At 43.5% G+C, this 15444-nt stretch overlaps 1 protein-coding gene across 1 annotated transcript; it reads right to left on the reverse strand.

The window, feature by feature from the left end:
- Window positions 1-7645: 7645 nt before the first annotated feature.
- LOC141026246 (protein FAR1-RELATED SEQUENCE 5-like) lies at window positions 7646-8622 on the reverse strand. Its single transcript, XM_073502249.1, has 2 exons — window positions 8320-8622; window positions 7646-8278 (listed from the first exon to the last, which is right to left on the reverse strand). Exons 1-2 carry the CDS (start codon window positions 8620-8622, stop codon window positions 7646-7648), a joined length of 936 nt encoding a protein of 311 aa, XP_073358350.1.
- Window positions 8623-15444: the final 6822 nt, after the last annotated feature.

Below are 15444 nucleotides of genomic sequence, written 5' to 3' on the forward strand. Positions count from 1 at the left end.
TTGATGGTTAGTAAAACCACTAGTTTAAGAAGGGCAAGGGCAAAAGGGATACTTCATGAAACAACAAGTCGTTTGCTGCTCTAGTGAAGAATCCCAAGGTTGAACCCAAACCCGAGACTAAGTGCTTCTGTAATGAGAGGAACGGTCACTGAAGCAGTACTACCCTAGATACTTGGTAGATGAGAAGGCAGTCAAGGTCGACAGAAGTATATTGGATATACGTTATATGAATGCGTACTTTACTAGTACTCCTAGCAGCAGCAGGGTATTAGATACTGGTTCGGTTGCTAAGTGTTAGTAACTCGAAATAAAAGCTGCGGAATAAATGGAGACTAGCTAAAGGTGAGATGACGATATGTGTTGGAAGTGTTTCCAAGGTTGATGTGATCAAGCATCGCATGCTCCCTCTACCATCGAGATTTGGTGTTTGCGTTGAACATGATTGGATTATGTTCACCGCAAAACGGTTATTCATTTAAGGAGAATAATGGTTACTCTGTTTATTTGAATAATACCTTCAATGGTCTTGCACCTAAAATGAATCTCGATCGTAGTGATACACATGTTCATGCCAAAAAGATATAAGATAGTAATGATAGTACCACATACTTGTGGCACTGCCACTTGAGTCATATTGGTGTAGAACGCATGAAGAAGCTCCATGTAGGTAGATCTTTGGACTCACACATTTTTGAAAAGATTGAGACATGCGAACCATGTCTATTGGTATATATGCATGAAAAAAACTCCATACAGATGGATCGTTTGGACTCACTTGATTATGAATCACTTGAGACATGCAAATCATACCACATGGGCAAAATGACTGAAAGTCCTCGTTTTCAGTGAGATGGAACAAGAGAGCAACTTATTGGAAGTAATACATTTTGATGTACGCAGTCCAATGAGTGCTGAGGCATGCAGTGGATATCGTTATGTTCTTACTTCACAGATGATTTGAGTAGATGCTGAGTGTATTTACTTGATGAAACACTAGTCTGAATTATTGAAAGGTTGAAGTAATTTCAGAGTGAAGTTGAAGATCGTCGTGAGAAGAGGATAAAATGTCTGTGATATGATCATAGAGATGAGTATCTGAGATACGAGTTTGGCACACAATTGAGACATTGTGGAAAGTATTTCACAATTAATACCGCCTGGAACACCATAGTGTGATGGTGTGTCCGAACATCATAACTGCACCCTATTGGATATGGTGCATACCATGATGTTTCTTATCAAATTACCACTATCGTTTATGGGTTAGGCATTAGAGACAACCGCATTCACTTTAAAAGGGGCACCACGCAATTCCGTTGAGATGACACCGTTTATAGAAACCTAAGTTGTCGTTTCTTAAAAGTTTGGGGCTGCGATGCTTATGTGAAAAAGTTTCAGGCTGATAAGCTCGAACCCAAAGCGGATAAATGCATCTTCATAGAATACCCAAAAACAGTTGGGTATACCTCCTATCTGGAAGCAAAAGTAATTGCTTCTAGAAACGAGTCCTTTCTCGAGGAAAAGTTTCTCTCGAAAGAATTGAGTGGGAGGATGGTGGAGACTTGATAAGGTTATTGAACCGTCGCTTCAACTAGTATGTAGCAGGGCACAGGAAGTTGTTCCTGTGGCACCTACACCAATTGAAGTGGAAGCTTATGATAGTGATCATGAAACTTCGGATCAAGTCACTACCAAACCTCGTAGGACGACGAGGATGCGCACTACTTCAGAGTAATGCGTGATCCTGCCTTGGAAGTCATGTTGCTAGACAACTATGAACCTACGAGCTATGGAGAAGCGATGGTGGGCCCATATTCCGACAAATGGCTCGAGGCCATGAAATCCGAGATAGAATCCATGTATCAGAACAAAGCATGGACTTTGGTGAACTTGCCCGATGATCGGCAAGCCATTGAGATAAATGGATCTTTAAGAAGAAGACGGACATGGACGGTAATGTTACCGTCTATGAAGCTCGACTTGTGGCAAAGAGTATTTTCACAAGTTCAAGGAGTTGACTACAATGAGTTTTTTTTCTCATCCGTAGCGATGCTTAGGTCCGTCGGAATCATGTTAGCATTAGCTACATTTATGAAATCTGGCAGATGGATGTCAAAACAAGTTTCCTTACCAGTTTTTCGTGAGGAAAGGTTGTATGTGATACAATCAGAAAGGTTTTGTCGATCCTAAGGATGCTAAAAGGTATGCTAGCTCCAGCGATCCTTCCATGGATTAGAGCAAGCATCTCGGAGTCAGAATATACGCTTTGATGGGGTGATCAAAGTTTTTGGGTTTATACAAAGTTTGTTAGAAACTTGTATTTACAATAAAGTGAGTGGGAGCGCTACAACATTTCTGATAAGTATATGTGAATGACATATTGTTGATCCGAAATGATGTAAAATTTCTGGAAAGCATAAAGGGTTGTTTGAAAGGAGTTTTTCAAAGGAAGACCTGGATAAAGTTGCTTACATATTGGGCATCAAGATCCATAGAGATAGATCAAGACGCCTGATGATACTTTCAAAAGACAGCACACCTTGACATGATTTTGAAAGAGTTCAAAATAGATCAACAAAGAAGGAGTTCTTGGCTGTGTTACAAGGTGTGAGTATTGAGTGAGACTCAAGACCTGACCACAGCGGAAGATAGAGAAAGGACGAAGGTCGTCCCCTATGCTTTAGACATAGGCTCTATAGTATGCTATGCTGTGTACCGCACATGTAGTGTGCCTTGCCATGAGTTGGTCAAGAGGGTACAATGGTGATCCGGGAAAGGATCTCATGACAGCGGTCGAACTTATCCTTAGTACCTAGTGGATTAAGGAATTTTCTCGATTATGGAGGTGGAAAGGAGTTCGTCGTAAAGGGTTATGTCGATGCGAACTTTGACACTAATCCGGATGACTCTGAGTAGTAAACAGGATTCGTATAGTAGAGCAATTATTTGAAATGGCTCCAAATAGCGCGTGGTAGCATCCACAAGATGACATAGATATTCGTAAAGCACACGGTTCTGAAAGGTTCAGACCCGTTGACTAATAACCTCTCTCACAAGCATAACATGACCAAACCAGAACACATTGAGTGATAATCACATAGTGATGTGAACTAGATTGTTGACTCTAGTAAACTCTTTAGATGTTGGTCACATGGTGATGTGACCAGTGAGTGTTAATCACATGGTGATGTGAACTAGATTATTGACTCTAGTGCAAGTGGGAGACTGTTGGAAATATGCCCTAGAGGCAATAATAAATGGTTATTAGTATATTTCCTTGTTCATGATAATTGTCTATTATTCATGCTATAATTGTATTGTCCGGATTTCGTAATACATGTGTGAATACATAGACCACAACGTGTCCCTAGTAAGCCTCTAGTTGACTAGCTCGTTGATCAACTGATAGTCATGGTTTCCTGACTATGGACATTGGATGTCATTGATAACGGGATCACATCATTAGGAGAATGATGTGATGGACAAGACCCAATCCTAAGCATAGCATAAAAGATCGTGTAGTTTCGTTTGCTAGAGCTTTTCCAATGTCAAGTATCTTTTCCTTAGACCATGAGATCGTGCAACTCCCGGATACCGTAGGAGTGCTTTGGGTGTGCCAAACGTCACAACGTAACTGGGTGACTATAAAGGTGCACTACGGGTATCTCCGAAAGTGTCTGTTGGGTTGGCACGGATCGAGACTGGGATTTGTCACTCCGTGTGACGGAGAGGTATCTCTGGGCCCACTCGGTAATGCATCATCATAATGAGCTCAATGTGACTAAGGCGTTAGTCACGGGATCATGCATTGCGGTACGAGTAAAGAGACTTGCCGGTAACGAGATTGAACAAGGTATTGGGATACCGACGATCGAATCTCGGGCAAGTAACATACCGTTTGACAAAGGGAATTGCATACGGATTGATTGAATCCTCGACACCGTGGTTCATCCGATGAGATCATCGTGGAGCATGTGGGAGCCAACATGGGTATCCAGATCCCGCTGTTGGTTATTGACCGGAGAGGCGTCTCGGTCATGTCTGCATGTCTCCCGAACCCGTAGGGTCTACACACTTAAGGTCCGGTGACGCTAGGGTTGTAGAGATATATGTATGCGGAAACCCGAAAGTTGTTCGGAGTCCCGGATGAGATCCCGGACGTCACGAGAGGTTCCGGAATGGTCCGGAGGTGAAGAATTATATATAGGAAGTCAAGTTTCGGCCACCGGGAAAGTTTCGGGGGTTACCTGTATTGTACATGGACCACCGGAAGGGTCCCGGGGGTCCACCGGGTGGGGCCACCTGTCCCGGAGGGCCCTGTGGGCTGAAAGTGGAAGGGAACCAGCCCTTAGTGGGCTGGGGCGCCCCCCTTGGGCCTCCCCCCATGCGCCTAGGGTTGGGAACCCTAGGAGGGGGGAGCTTCCCCCTTGCCTTGGGGGGCAAGGCAACCCTTTCCCCCCTTTGGCCGCCGCCCCCCCTTGGAGATCTGATCTCCCAAGGGCTGGCGCCCCCCCCCAGGGGTCCTATAAATAGTGGGGGGGAGGGAGGGTAGCAAACCTACAGCCTTGGGCGCCTCCCTCCTCCCCTGCAACACCTCTCTCTCTCTCTCTCGCAGAAGCTTGGCGAAGCCCTGCCGGAGACCCGCTACATCCACCACCACGCCGTCGTGCTGTTGGATCTCCATCAACCTCTCCTTCCCCCTTGCTGGATCAAGAAGGAGGAGACGTCGCTGCATCGTACGTGTGTTGAACGCGGAGGTGCCGTCCGTTCGGCACTCGGTCATCGGTGATTTGGATCATGGCGAGTACGACTCCGTCATCCACGTTCATTGGAACGCTTCCGCTTGCGATCTACAAGGGTATGTAGATGCATTCCTTTCCCCTCGTTGCTAGTAGACTCCATAGATGCATCTTGGTGAGCGTAGGAAAATTTTAAATTATGCTACGATTCCCAACAAAGGGCTCAAGGCAGAACAACACAATATAGCATGGAGAACTTATCACCTACCAACTTCCAAACGCCAGAGAGAACATGTTGCAAGGATGGAGAATTTGGTTCCAGTAGCAGCTCAGGAGAAATCGCGAATAAATTTGAGAGACGCAGCATCAAGCCAACAGCATGCAAGAGGTCACCTTTTGTGGATTACAACAAGAATAAGCTTTCTCAGTGCACCCAGGAGTAAACAGGTTGTACGCTGCAGTCCTTCTACACGCAAGATTGAGTGAGGAGGAGACTGGACTTGAAGACAAGAGGTACAGTGCTATCACTGCCTGTCTTACACTCACTATCCCTTTTTATTTACGGGAAGGCAAGCAAACAAACATATGTTGCGGGCAAACACCAACCAAAATTCTAGGCAAGTGATGTGTAAACTTTAGGCAAATTTTCTGTACCCAGGTCCCCCATGCAACATATGATTGAAACACAGGCAGCTAAAAGGGAGAGTGAAATCACAACTCTTATGTAGTTTTTGTTCTTTACACCACCTAATTACACATACTCTATATGACTTATATGAGTTCTTTTTTGTCATGCAGCCCTACTATTGTTGATTACGACGGTTACCATGTTTCACTCAGAGAACTGGCTGACTCAATGAAGAAGACCGGTCATGTCAAGTCGCACGTGTTCGAACTAATTATCAACGCTATAATGCGGGACTTCCCTGCAAATTCCAAGAAGATAATCATGCCCGTCAGATTTTCGGTAATCTTCCTACATAAACTCTATCCACCATGTTACATAACCTTTTTTCATATATTGACCTTTTACATAACCTTTTTCTCTCTTCGCTGGTAGAACTACCACTTTGCTCTTAAGGAGTTTGAGCGGCATTTTTTCACTTAAACCAACTTTTTTTCAGTATAAATTGCTATAACCCCTTTCTTTTTTTTTGCATTTTGTAAGAATTTCTAGAAGTTTTTCTTATTATCTTTACGTACTCCAGCCAATTTTCTTAGGATATCCAAAACCCCTCAGATTGAAAAAACTGACTCCCTCCCATTTTTTGCTAGACCTTTACTAACAAGTTGCCCACAAGCTCAACAAGAGTTACCAACAAGCTCAACAAAAAATGCCCACAGGCTCCATTTTGCTAGAACATTAACAAACAAGTTGCCCTCTTAGGATGTCCTTTTGCATTTTTATTTTATTTATCTTCATACTTATGGAAGATAAGGCTTCAGCAAATGATTTGGAACACTCAAGAGATAAGTACCAAATTCAACAAATCAAATCATTTGGATCCGAAGGATATGGTCAGTAGCAAGTACAATGTTGTTTTCTTGTTTGGATTGGCATATATATAGCAAAATGTTTCCTGACTTGCTCTTTTTTCTTTAATCACACACTCATCATGCAGATCATGTTCCCTATTCTAGAGAATCTAGACAGAGCAAATCGTGTATCAGCGAACCACTACTGGCTTTTCAATGTCAATATTAGGGACCACAGGTTCGAGGTTTTTGATTCATGGAGGAGTCTGGCACAGAGCAAAACTCTTGACGACAATGCTAGATTGATTGCTGCAACAGTGTGTTCATTGTGGGACCAGCACTATCATGAATCACGCATAAGCTTGGATGATTTTCACTTGAAGGAAATTGATGTTCCAAAACAAGATAATGAGTGAGTTCCTTTGATCGTTGCACTGTCTCCATCACATAAACATGACTTCTTCGTGCTTCTATATATGCTTTTCATAAAACGGTCAAAAGTTTACACCCATGTTTTCCATATTTTTTTGCAAGTTATGATTGTGGCATTTTCACTTCGACAATAGCGAGTGTGTGGGAAGCGAGGAACTTGCCAAACTTCGGTCCGAAAGACATCCCCAACATCAGGAAGAACATCACGAGTGCTTTAATTAACACAGTTGCCAACAAAGCACCAATGCAGGCTATTTTGAAGCTTTGACTTGGTAGAGGTTTGTCACACAGCAGCATATATTTCTTTAGCATTAATAAGATAGTATGTAGTACCTTTTTTTAATTTTTACACTGTCAACTTATTGTCTTGAAAAAAGAAGGAATCAAAGCCCCAAACACCGAGACAGGAATTAGTACAAAGGTCACAAAAATTAAATATTACAGCTCATACGGCACAAGAGTTGCCTGGCATCCAAGCTTAAATTGTCTGACACCCATATATGAGTTGCCTAACAGGGGGGGGATATGATCTATGGTAATTGCACAAGAAGACATGAATCTAGTTCTTGATTTAGGAAGAGTTTGCCCCAAAGACCAAGACAGGAATCTAGTTGCTGTCCTCTGTTTTTTCTTCTTCAAACCAAACGACCAGGGCAATTTGCAGCATTGTGTTCACATGAATTGCAGAAGGAGCATTTGTTCTACCTCTTCGGATGCAACTCTAGTGCTGACTGCAACCGCTTACTTTCGCACGACCTTTAGTTGTTGATTTAGGTGGATCATTAGGAACTCCCGCAATTGGCGTAGACCACCCTGAGCCTGGTGTTGCTGGAGCAGCTGAATTGGCTGCCATAGGACCAGTGGTAGTTGCTACTATGTGACCAGGGTGTGCCGTACCACGACTCTGAGGTGGTGCAGGACCAGCCATGGGTGGAGCAGTCACCTTTTGTTTTTTTTCTTGGTCTTGTTGAAATGATTAAGCTCTGTACGTGCCGCCCTCATGTGCACCCAGAAGCAACTCGAGCTAGACTAGCAAAATCCATTGACAAGTTCGCTTGACGGACTAGCTTCTTCCATTGCGGTGGCATCTCATCCGGCTCTGCCTCAATAGAAGGTGCAGCACCTGGTATTGCTTGCTGTGTCCACCTTCTCAGTATGTATTGGGCAGGAATTGCATCGACACCAATGTGTTTAAATTTTTTCAAAATATGGCAACACAACATTCCATCTTTGGACATCTTGGAACAGTCACATTTGTAGTCCCCAGCTTCGACTTCTGCTGTCACATAATAGCTTATAGAACCATAATTAGCAACCCATCCTTCTTTGTTTGGATAAAGCTCAAACAAACTAGCACCATGCAGACAAACATTGTATTTCCCAATCAGTTCAAACTCGGTTCGGAACTTGAGGTAAATGTCCCTAGTGTAGGCTTCATAGGCTTGTTTCTCGATTGGGAAATCATACCACAACTCAACCTCCAAGTGGTCTGTCCTATAGTCATTTCCGCCCTCACGGACAAGCACATGTGTCTGTATTTTCTCATACTGCTTAACAAAGTTCAACACAGAGTTGTGCGGGTTCACATAACGCTTAAGAACTGCATTGAATCCTTCGCTGCGCTGGGTAGACTGCAAGAAGGGAAAAACCGGTGTTTGAAGTAACACGGCACCCATGTTGCCCGGTACTCATACAGCTTATCAAAGTGGGTTCCAGCAATAAACGGCCACTTATCCTTCAAGCCTGTCCATTTTGTCTCAAATTCTCCTGGAGTGAAGCTAAAGTCAACTATATCATTGAAATCTTTTGACAATCCTGGGTTCCTTCCAACTAAGCCACCAAGTTTTTCCTGAGCCTTCTTCATTATGTGCCACCGACATCGACGATGCACAGAAGTAGGGAAGATGTTTTCAATGGATTGTGCCATCCCCCAATCTTGGTCAGTGATTATGTTGTCTGGTGCTAGACCATCCATTGCTTCAAGGAATGTACCAAATAACCAATCAAAACTTGTCTCTAACTCCTGCCTAACAAAGCCACACCCCAACATGAACGACTGGCCATGACGATTTATCCCAATGAATGGAGCAAATGGCATGTTACACATGTTAGTCATGTATGTCGTGTCAAAGCATATGCAATCGTGATAGGCTTCTTTGTAGGCTTTTCACGCTGGTCCATCAACCCAGAATATATTCTCAACCTTGTCTTCTGCATCATACTTGACCTTGTAGAAGAATTCTGGATCTGTCTTCTGTATATCTTTGAAGTAGGCAACCGTCTCAATCATATCGCCTTCTTTTGTCGCATCCCTGTTCAAGCTTGACTTCAGGTTCGTGATGTGCTTGTCAGTATAAGGAACAATCAACTCTGTGCCATAGTAATCCGACATGATGTGCATCATTCGTCCTACACAAAAAAGAAAAACAAGATTGGGCGATTTAAAATCTTCCCAATAGGGAAATGATAGGCAAATTAAACCCTAGGGCACAACACACGCTGAGATGGAGACCACTAGTCTTTTTCAGGCATTTTTAGTTCAATTTGTTTTATTAACAACCAAGGTTAGCACATGTAAAGCTTTTTTGATTCCAGAAGTACCAACAGGGCATGATATGTAACCGCAATCAAATGCATGTCTCTGCTCACACCATATGTAGGCAATCAAAAACCATTTTTTCGACGACAGTTTGCTTACCACCCCTGACACACACTTTTTTGAATTCAAGCAGTTATGCCAGTAGGAAATATATAACTGCCACCAAATTTTTTTTAGTTGCTTGCATATGTGAATGCTCCATACTCATGCTCAAAACAGAAAACAGAAACGTCAGTAAGAAATATATCTACTTTTCAACCACATCTAGTTGCTTGCATTTTTTTACAACAGTTGCTAGAAATCTTAAAAAATTCAGAGCATCAAGAACCAGCCAATAGTTGTCTACCATCCACAATAGTCTGCCTCAACAATGAGAAACTTGTGTAACTAGTTTTCGCACTACCATATGTTGTCGCACTACTATTTGTTGTCGCCTACCATATGCAAAGCAATAAAACACTAAATCCAAGCAATAAAAACTATTTTCTACTGCCACCCACTCACCTGTAGTTAAGTTGCAATTATGAAGGTTTTTTAGGAATTGCTTCTCTTCTGGGGGTATGCCTTAGTGCGATCGCAAATATTTAGTCAATGAAGGTTTCTCAATCAATGGATGGTTATGCTCAGCAATAAAATAAGTGACCTCCCAACGGCCATAAATCAATTTTACTATCATCTTGGCTATGCACCCAGTCTGTATTATCTTTTCTCTTTTCCGTTTCTTGCTCTTCTTCTTTTTGTCAGCAGCATCATCAGCAAACACAATGACATTGTCTTCTCCATCATCAGCATTCCCACCTTCACAAGGATCTTCTAGCATTTCAACGCTAGGTGCAGTCACAGTACCGTGGTCACCATTTTTGGGTTTGCGAAACTTGTGGCAAACAAACTGGTACTTGTCTATTTTGCCAGTAACAGTAGACCATCTGGAAGTATTCATCTTGATTGAAAAACCCACATGCTGAGCATAAGCATTATAGTGTTCTCTTGCACCTTGCAAAGTGTCAAACCTTGTACTTAATGAAGGTTCCTTTGGCTGGGACTGTTGGGGAACGTAGTAATTTCAAAAAAAAAATCCTACGCACACGCAAGATCATGGTGATGCATAGCAACGAGAGGGGAGAGTGTTGTCCACGTACCCTCGTAGACCGACAGCGGAAGCGTTAGCACAACGCGGTTGATGTAGTCGTACGTCTTCACGATCCGACCGATCAAGTACCGAACGTACGGCATCTCCGAGTTCTACACACGTTCAGCTCGATGACGTCCCTCGAACTCCGATCCAGCCGAGTGTTGAGGGAGAGTTTCGTCAGCACGACGGCGTGGTGACGACGATGATGTTCCACCGACGCAGGGCTTCGCCTAAGCTCCGCAACGGTATTATCGAGGTGTAATATGGTGGAGGGGGGCACCGCACACGGCTAAGAGATCTCAAGGATCAATTGTTGTGTCTCTGGGGTGCCCCCCTGCCCCCGTATATAAAGGAGCAAGGGAGGAGGAGGCCGGCCCTAGGAGGGGGCACACCAAGTGTGGAGTCCTACTAGGACTCCCTAGTCCTAGTAGGATTCCACCTCCCATATGGAATAGGAAAAGAGGAAGGAAAAAAGAGAAGGAAGGAAGGGGGCGCCCCCCTTCCCTAGTCCAATTCGGACCAGACCAAGGGCAGGGGTGCGGCCACCCTTGAGGCCCTTTTCCTTCTTTCCCGTATGGCCCAATAAGGCCCAATACGTATTCCCGTAACTCTCCGGTACTCCGAAAAATACCCGAATCACTCGGAACCTTTCCGAAGTCCGAATATAGTCGTCCAATATATCCATCTTTACGTCTCGACCATTTCGAGACTCCTCGTCATATCCCCGATCTCATCCGGGACTCCGAACTCCTTCGGTACATCAAAATCAATAAAACTGTCATCGTAACGTTAAGCGTGCGGACCCTACGGGTTCGAGAACTATGTAGACATGACCGAGACACGTCTCCGGTCAATAACCAATAGCGGGACCTGGATGCCCATATTGGCTCCCACATATTCTACGAAGATCTTTATCGGTCAGACCGCATAACAACATACGTTGTTCCCTTTGTCACCGGTATGTTACTTGCCCGAGATTTGATCGTCGGTATCTCGATACCTAGTTCAATCTCGTTACCGGCAAGTCTCTTTACTCGTTCCGTAACACATCATCCCGCAACTAACTCATTAGTCACAATGCTTGCAAGGCTTATAGTGATGTGCATTACCGAGTGGGCCCAGAGATACCTCTCCGACAATTGGAGTGACAAATCCTAATCTCGAAATACGCCAACCCAACAAGTACCTTTGGAGACACCTGTAGAGCACCTTTATAATCACCATTTACGTTGTGACGTTTGGTAGCACACAAAGTGTTCCTCCGGTAAACGGGAGTTGCATAATCTCATAGTCATAGGAACATGTATTAGTCATGAAGAAAGCAATAGCAACATACTAAACGATCGAGTGCTAAGCTAACGGAATGGGCCAAGTCAATCACGTCATTCTCCTAATGAGGTGATCTCGTTAATCAAATGACAACTTATGTCTATGGCTAGGAAACATAACCATCTTTGATTAACGAGCTAGTCAAGTAGAGGCATACTAGTGACACTCTGTTTGTCTATATATTCACACATGTATTATGTTTCCGGTTAATACAATTCTAGCATGAATAATAAACATTTATCATGATACAAGGAAATAAATAATACTTTATTATTGCCTCTAGGGCATATTTCCTTCAGGGACCACACTTCATCATCGTTATCAGCGTCTCCCCCTGCACCCTCACGCCCAGTAGTCCCACATGTTGCACCCAAAGTATCTGTGTCATCAAGTGTGTGCTCTTCTGTGTGCATTGCTTGCATGCCAGGGTCAGCAACATTTTGTGTGGTTGGAGGGTTTGGAGATTCAGACACGAACTCATGGATATTGTTCAGTAGGGGTGCCTTTTGCGTCGAAGGTTGTGTGCAGTACATGGGCTCAATGTTGTCCACTCCAACATTCGCTGGCAAGTCCCAATTAAGGTCATCTGGCAATTCGTTAAGGTCAATCATCTCCTGCATAATTGGCAAATAATAAACACACAAGTTAGAAGATGGAATCAATTACTGACCAAATAAGTAGGAATAATACATCAACATCAGGCAACAAAACCAATCAACACACAATGTCTTATTTCATATTTGCATGCACCAATCAATACAACATAATCTGACATGACAAATAACCGTTTTTCTTTTTTTTCAGGTGGAGAAATCAGGGTCAGGGGGAAAGAGCAGCAGATGAATGTTGAGTGGAAGTGTTATCAGAAGCACATAACATGACAATTCCAGTGAATCTCTAGTTTGCAAATGTATTGGAAAGTGTTGAGAGATTTGTAGTAGTATAACTACTAAATGACTTGTTTTGTGCTTTTGTTCTTCAAATTATGACCAGTTCTGCTTTTTAATCGTGGTGCTTCACCCCAGGTGTTTTCAATGTCATGAGCACAACCGTCCCATGGTTTTCGCCTCGTTTTTTTTTCATTTCTTACACATTTGCAGGCTATTAGGGGTCGTGAGCTGGAGTAGCAGAAGGTGGCACCAACCACAAGCTCAAGGTACTGTTATCACAATCTTTCAACATAGCATTTTCCATCATAGTTGGGCATCACAAGCACAAGCAGAAGGTGACAAACAACAAACACTTTGCTCACCATGCACATTACTTTTGCCTAAGCACGAAAATCTTAGTTGCGCAGCACATGCATAGTTGCCATCAGTAATGTGGCAACAGGTGGCAAGCCCGGACAGTCTTGAACTTGCTCATACTGACACATTTTTTATAGTTGCTTGCATTATTGGCAACAGTTGCCTACTCACCTGACACACACTTGCTTGAAACATAGATGCTAGTAAGAACATGAACCTAGTTGCTTGCATTTTTAACAACAATTGCCCACCAACCTGACATGCTCTTCCCATGTTCTTTTTTTGCTCGAAACAGAGATGCTAGTCCAATTTTTTTTCTAGTTGCTTACATTTTAAACAACAATTGCCTACCATCCTTAAATACTCTTGCTCAAAAAACGGAGATGCCAGTGAGAAAATCCTAAGAAGTACATCTACTTCTACCACATCTAGTTTGCCTTCAAGAATTAGAAAACTAATCTGGTTTTTGCACTTTTTGTGTTCGTTTCCAATCTGTCCTACTTTCCTGTTGCCTACCATGTGCACCACTTTTTTTGCCCTAAACATGTTGAACTTGTTGCTCATGCTTTGCAATACATTTGCCTACTCATCACAGATCTCGTTGCTTACTTTTTTATCCTCTTTCTCCTTCTCTACAGAAAAACAACTGAGCATAGAGAAGACTCATCTTGGACATATGGTAGGGGGGGAGGGGCAGGGGGTTGTGGGTGGAGGTTGGGGGAGATCCACCATGAAGAAAGAACATGGAGAAGGGTAAAAAATCACACCTCTATTCACAGAAAACAGTTGATCTTTCCGTTGATCTTTTTTGAAGCTCTAGTGTTTCAGATCCATGGCGATCTGTAGGCAGGAGGGTTCCTTGGGGGAGAAGAAGGGGAGATATGGGGGAGCAGGTGGAGAGAAAGGTTCCTTGGGAGAGAAGGATGGGCAGAGAGGAGGGGGAGCACGTGATTGTGAGGGAGGGGCAGGTTGGAGGAGAGATGGTGGCCACCAGTCTTGTCCTCCCATCGCGGCGTGGGATCGCGCGCGTAGACACTTGGGGACCAGACCTTTCCTTTTTTGCAAGGGGGACCAGAACTTTCCAAATCTGGCAGGTTGCCAGGGATCCTTACCCAGCACTCAGTTGCTGCCTAGACACGTCCAACTAAGTTACGTCAATTTAAAAGAAAAACTAAGTTACGTCTGTTTTAGCTAATTATTTCGGGTTTTGCTATTTCTTAGATGCCTGAAATTCTTTTTCGCGTCAGTCATCTTGTTCCTTCCTTCCTTCTACCACGTCAGACGTCGCCAGAGAAGACAGCCCTAGTATCTATCTTAGGGTGAAGCCATTGCCCTTCTATCTATCTTAGGGGGAGGCAATTATCACATTATCTATCGTAGAGTGGGGGAGGGTGCAGGGGATCGCTGGAGTTCTACCTGATGTTACGGAGCTTAGAGGGAAGGCCGGGGCGGCGGCCAGCACGTCGGTGGGGCGAGGTAGAGGGGAGGGCGAGGCGGTGATAGCTGCCGACCAGGGGGAGGGGCGGGCGTTTAGGCATGTGTTGCCGGTGGCTGCGCGAGGAAGGAGATGGTGAGGTTGAAGATAAACAGTTCTGTCAGCGGCCAGCGCCGCACCTCACCGGCGGCACCTCTGTCCTACTCCGACGCCGCCCATGCACGCCGAGAGCGTGCCTTGGCTAGCTCGTGGTCGTGGGCTAATAATTAGGGTCCTGCCTAGTCGTCAGGGAACCTGAATTGGCCAAACTATCGGTATGTCTAAAACAAAAGTCACGTCTCTTTTGGCTAATTATTTCAGGCTATACCAAATATCTCAAAATACAGCACAAATTCACATTTGTTCCGGGATCAAATTATGTAAAGTTTTATCAAGCCTTTATGAGGGGAAAGGTTTGACCAAGTTTACAAAAATAGATGTGGGCATGTACTATATCAAATATATATGATACTCCCTCCGTCTCAAGTTTAGTACTCCCTCTGTAAATAAATATTTGACGTTTTAGATCACTAAAATAGCGGTCTAAAGCGTCTTATATTTGTTGACAGAGGGAGTACAACTTTATACTAGTACAAAGTTGAGACATTTATTTTGGGACGGAGAGAGTATAAAAATATATTCAAATCCTACTTATTTTGTATTGTAGATGTTGATAGGTTTTTCCATAAACTTGATCAAAATTTGGATATTTTGACATAGATGGGTATCATTTGGCGAAATCTCACTAAATTCATAGTGAAGCCCACCCTCACGAGTAAATATGATCAACATCATTTCAAACCTTACAAGTCGAGTTGTGCTCCATGACTTCATCTACTGCACCCGGTTTTTGCATTCTATTGCAAAAGGCGATATTAATAGAGACTCTAATTCTAATTTGAAAAACAAATGGAGAACATACTTAATTATTACGTACAACCTCCTTTCTGGCTTAGAAGGCCCACGCGTATCACTAAGTTGACGATTTAACCAACGTAACATGAGTTTTATATCAC

Source organism: Aegilops tauschii, chromosome 6, assembly GCF_002575655.3.
Source record: "Aegilops tauschii subsp. strangulata cultivar AL8/78 chromosome 6, Aet v6.0, whole genome shotgun sequence".
Taxonomy (NCBI): domain Eukaryota; kingdom Viridiplantae; phylum Streptophyta; class Magnoliopsida; order Poales; family Poaceae; genus Aegilops; species Aegilops tauschii.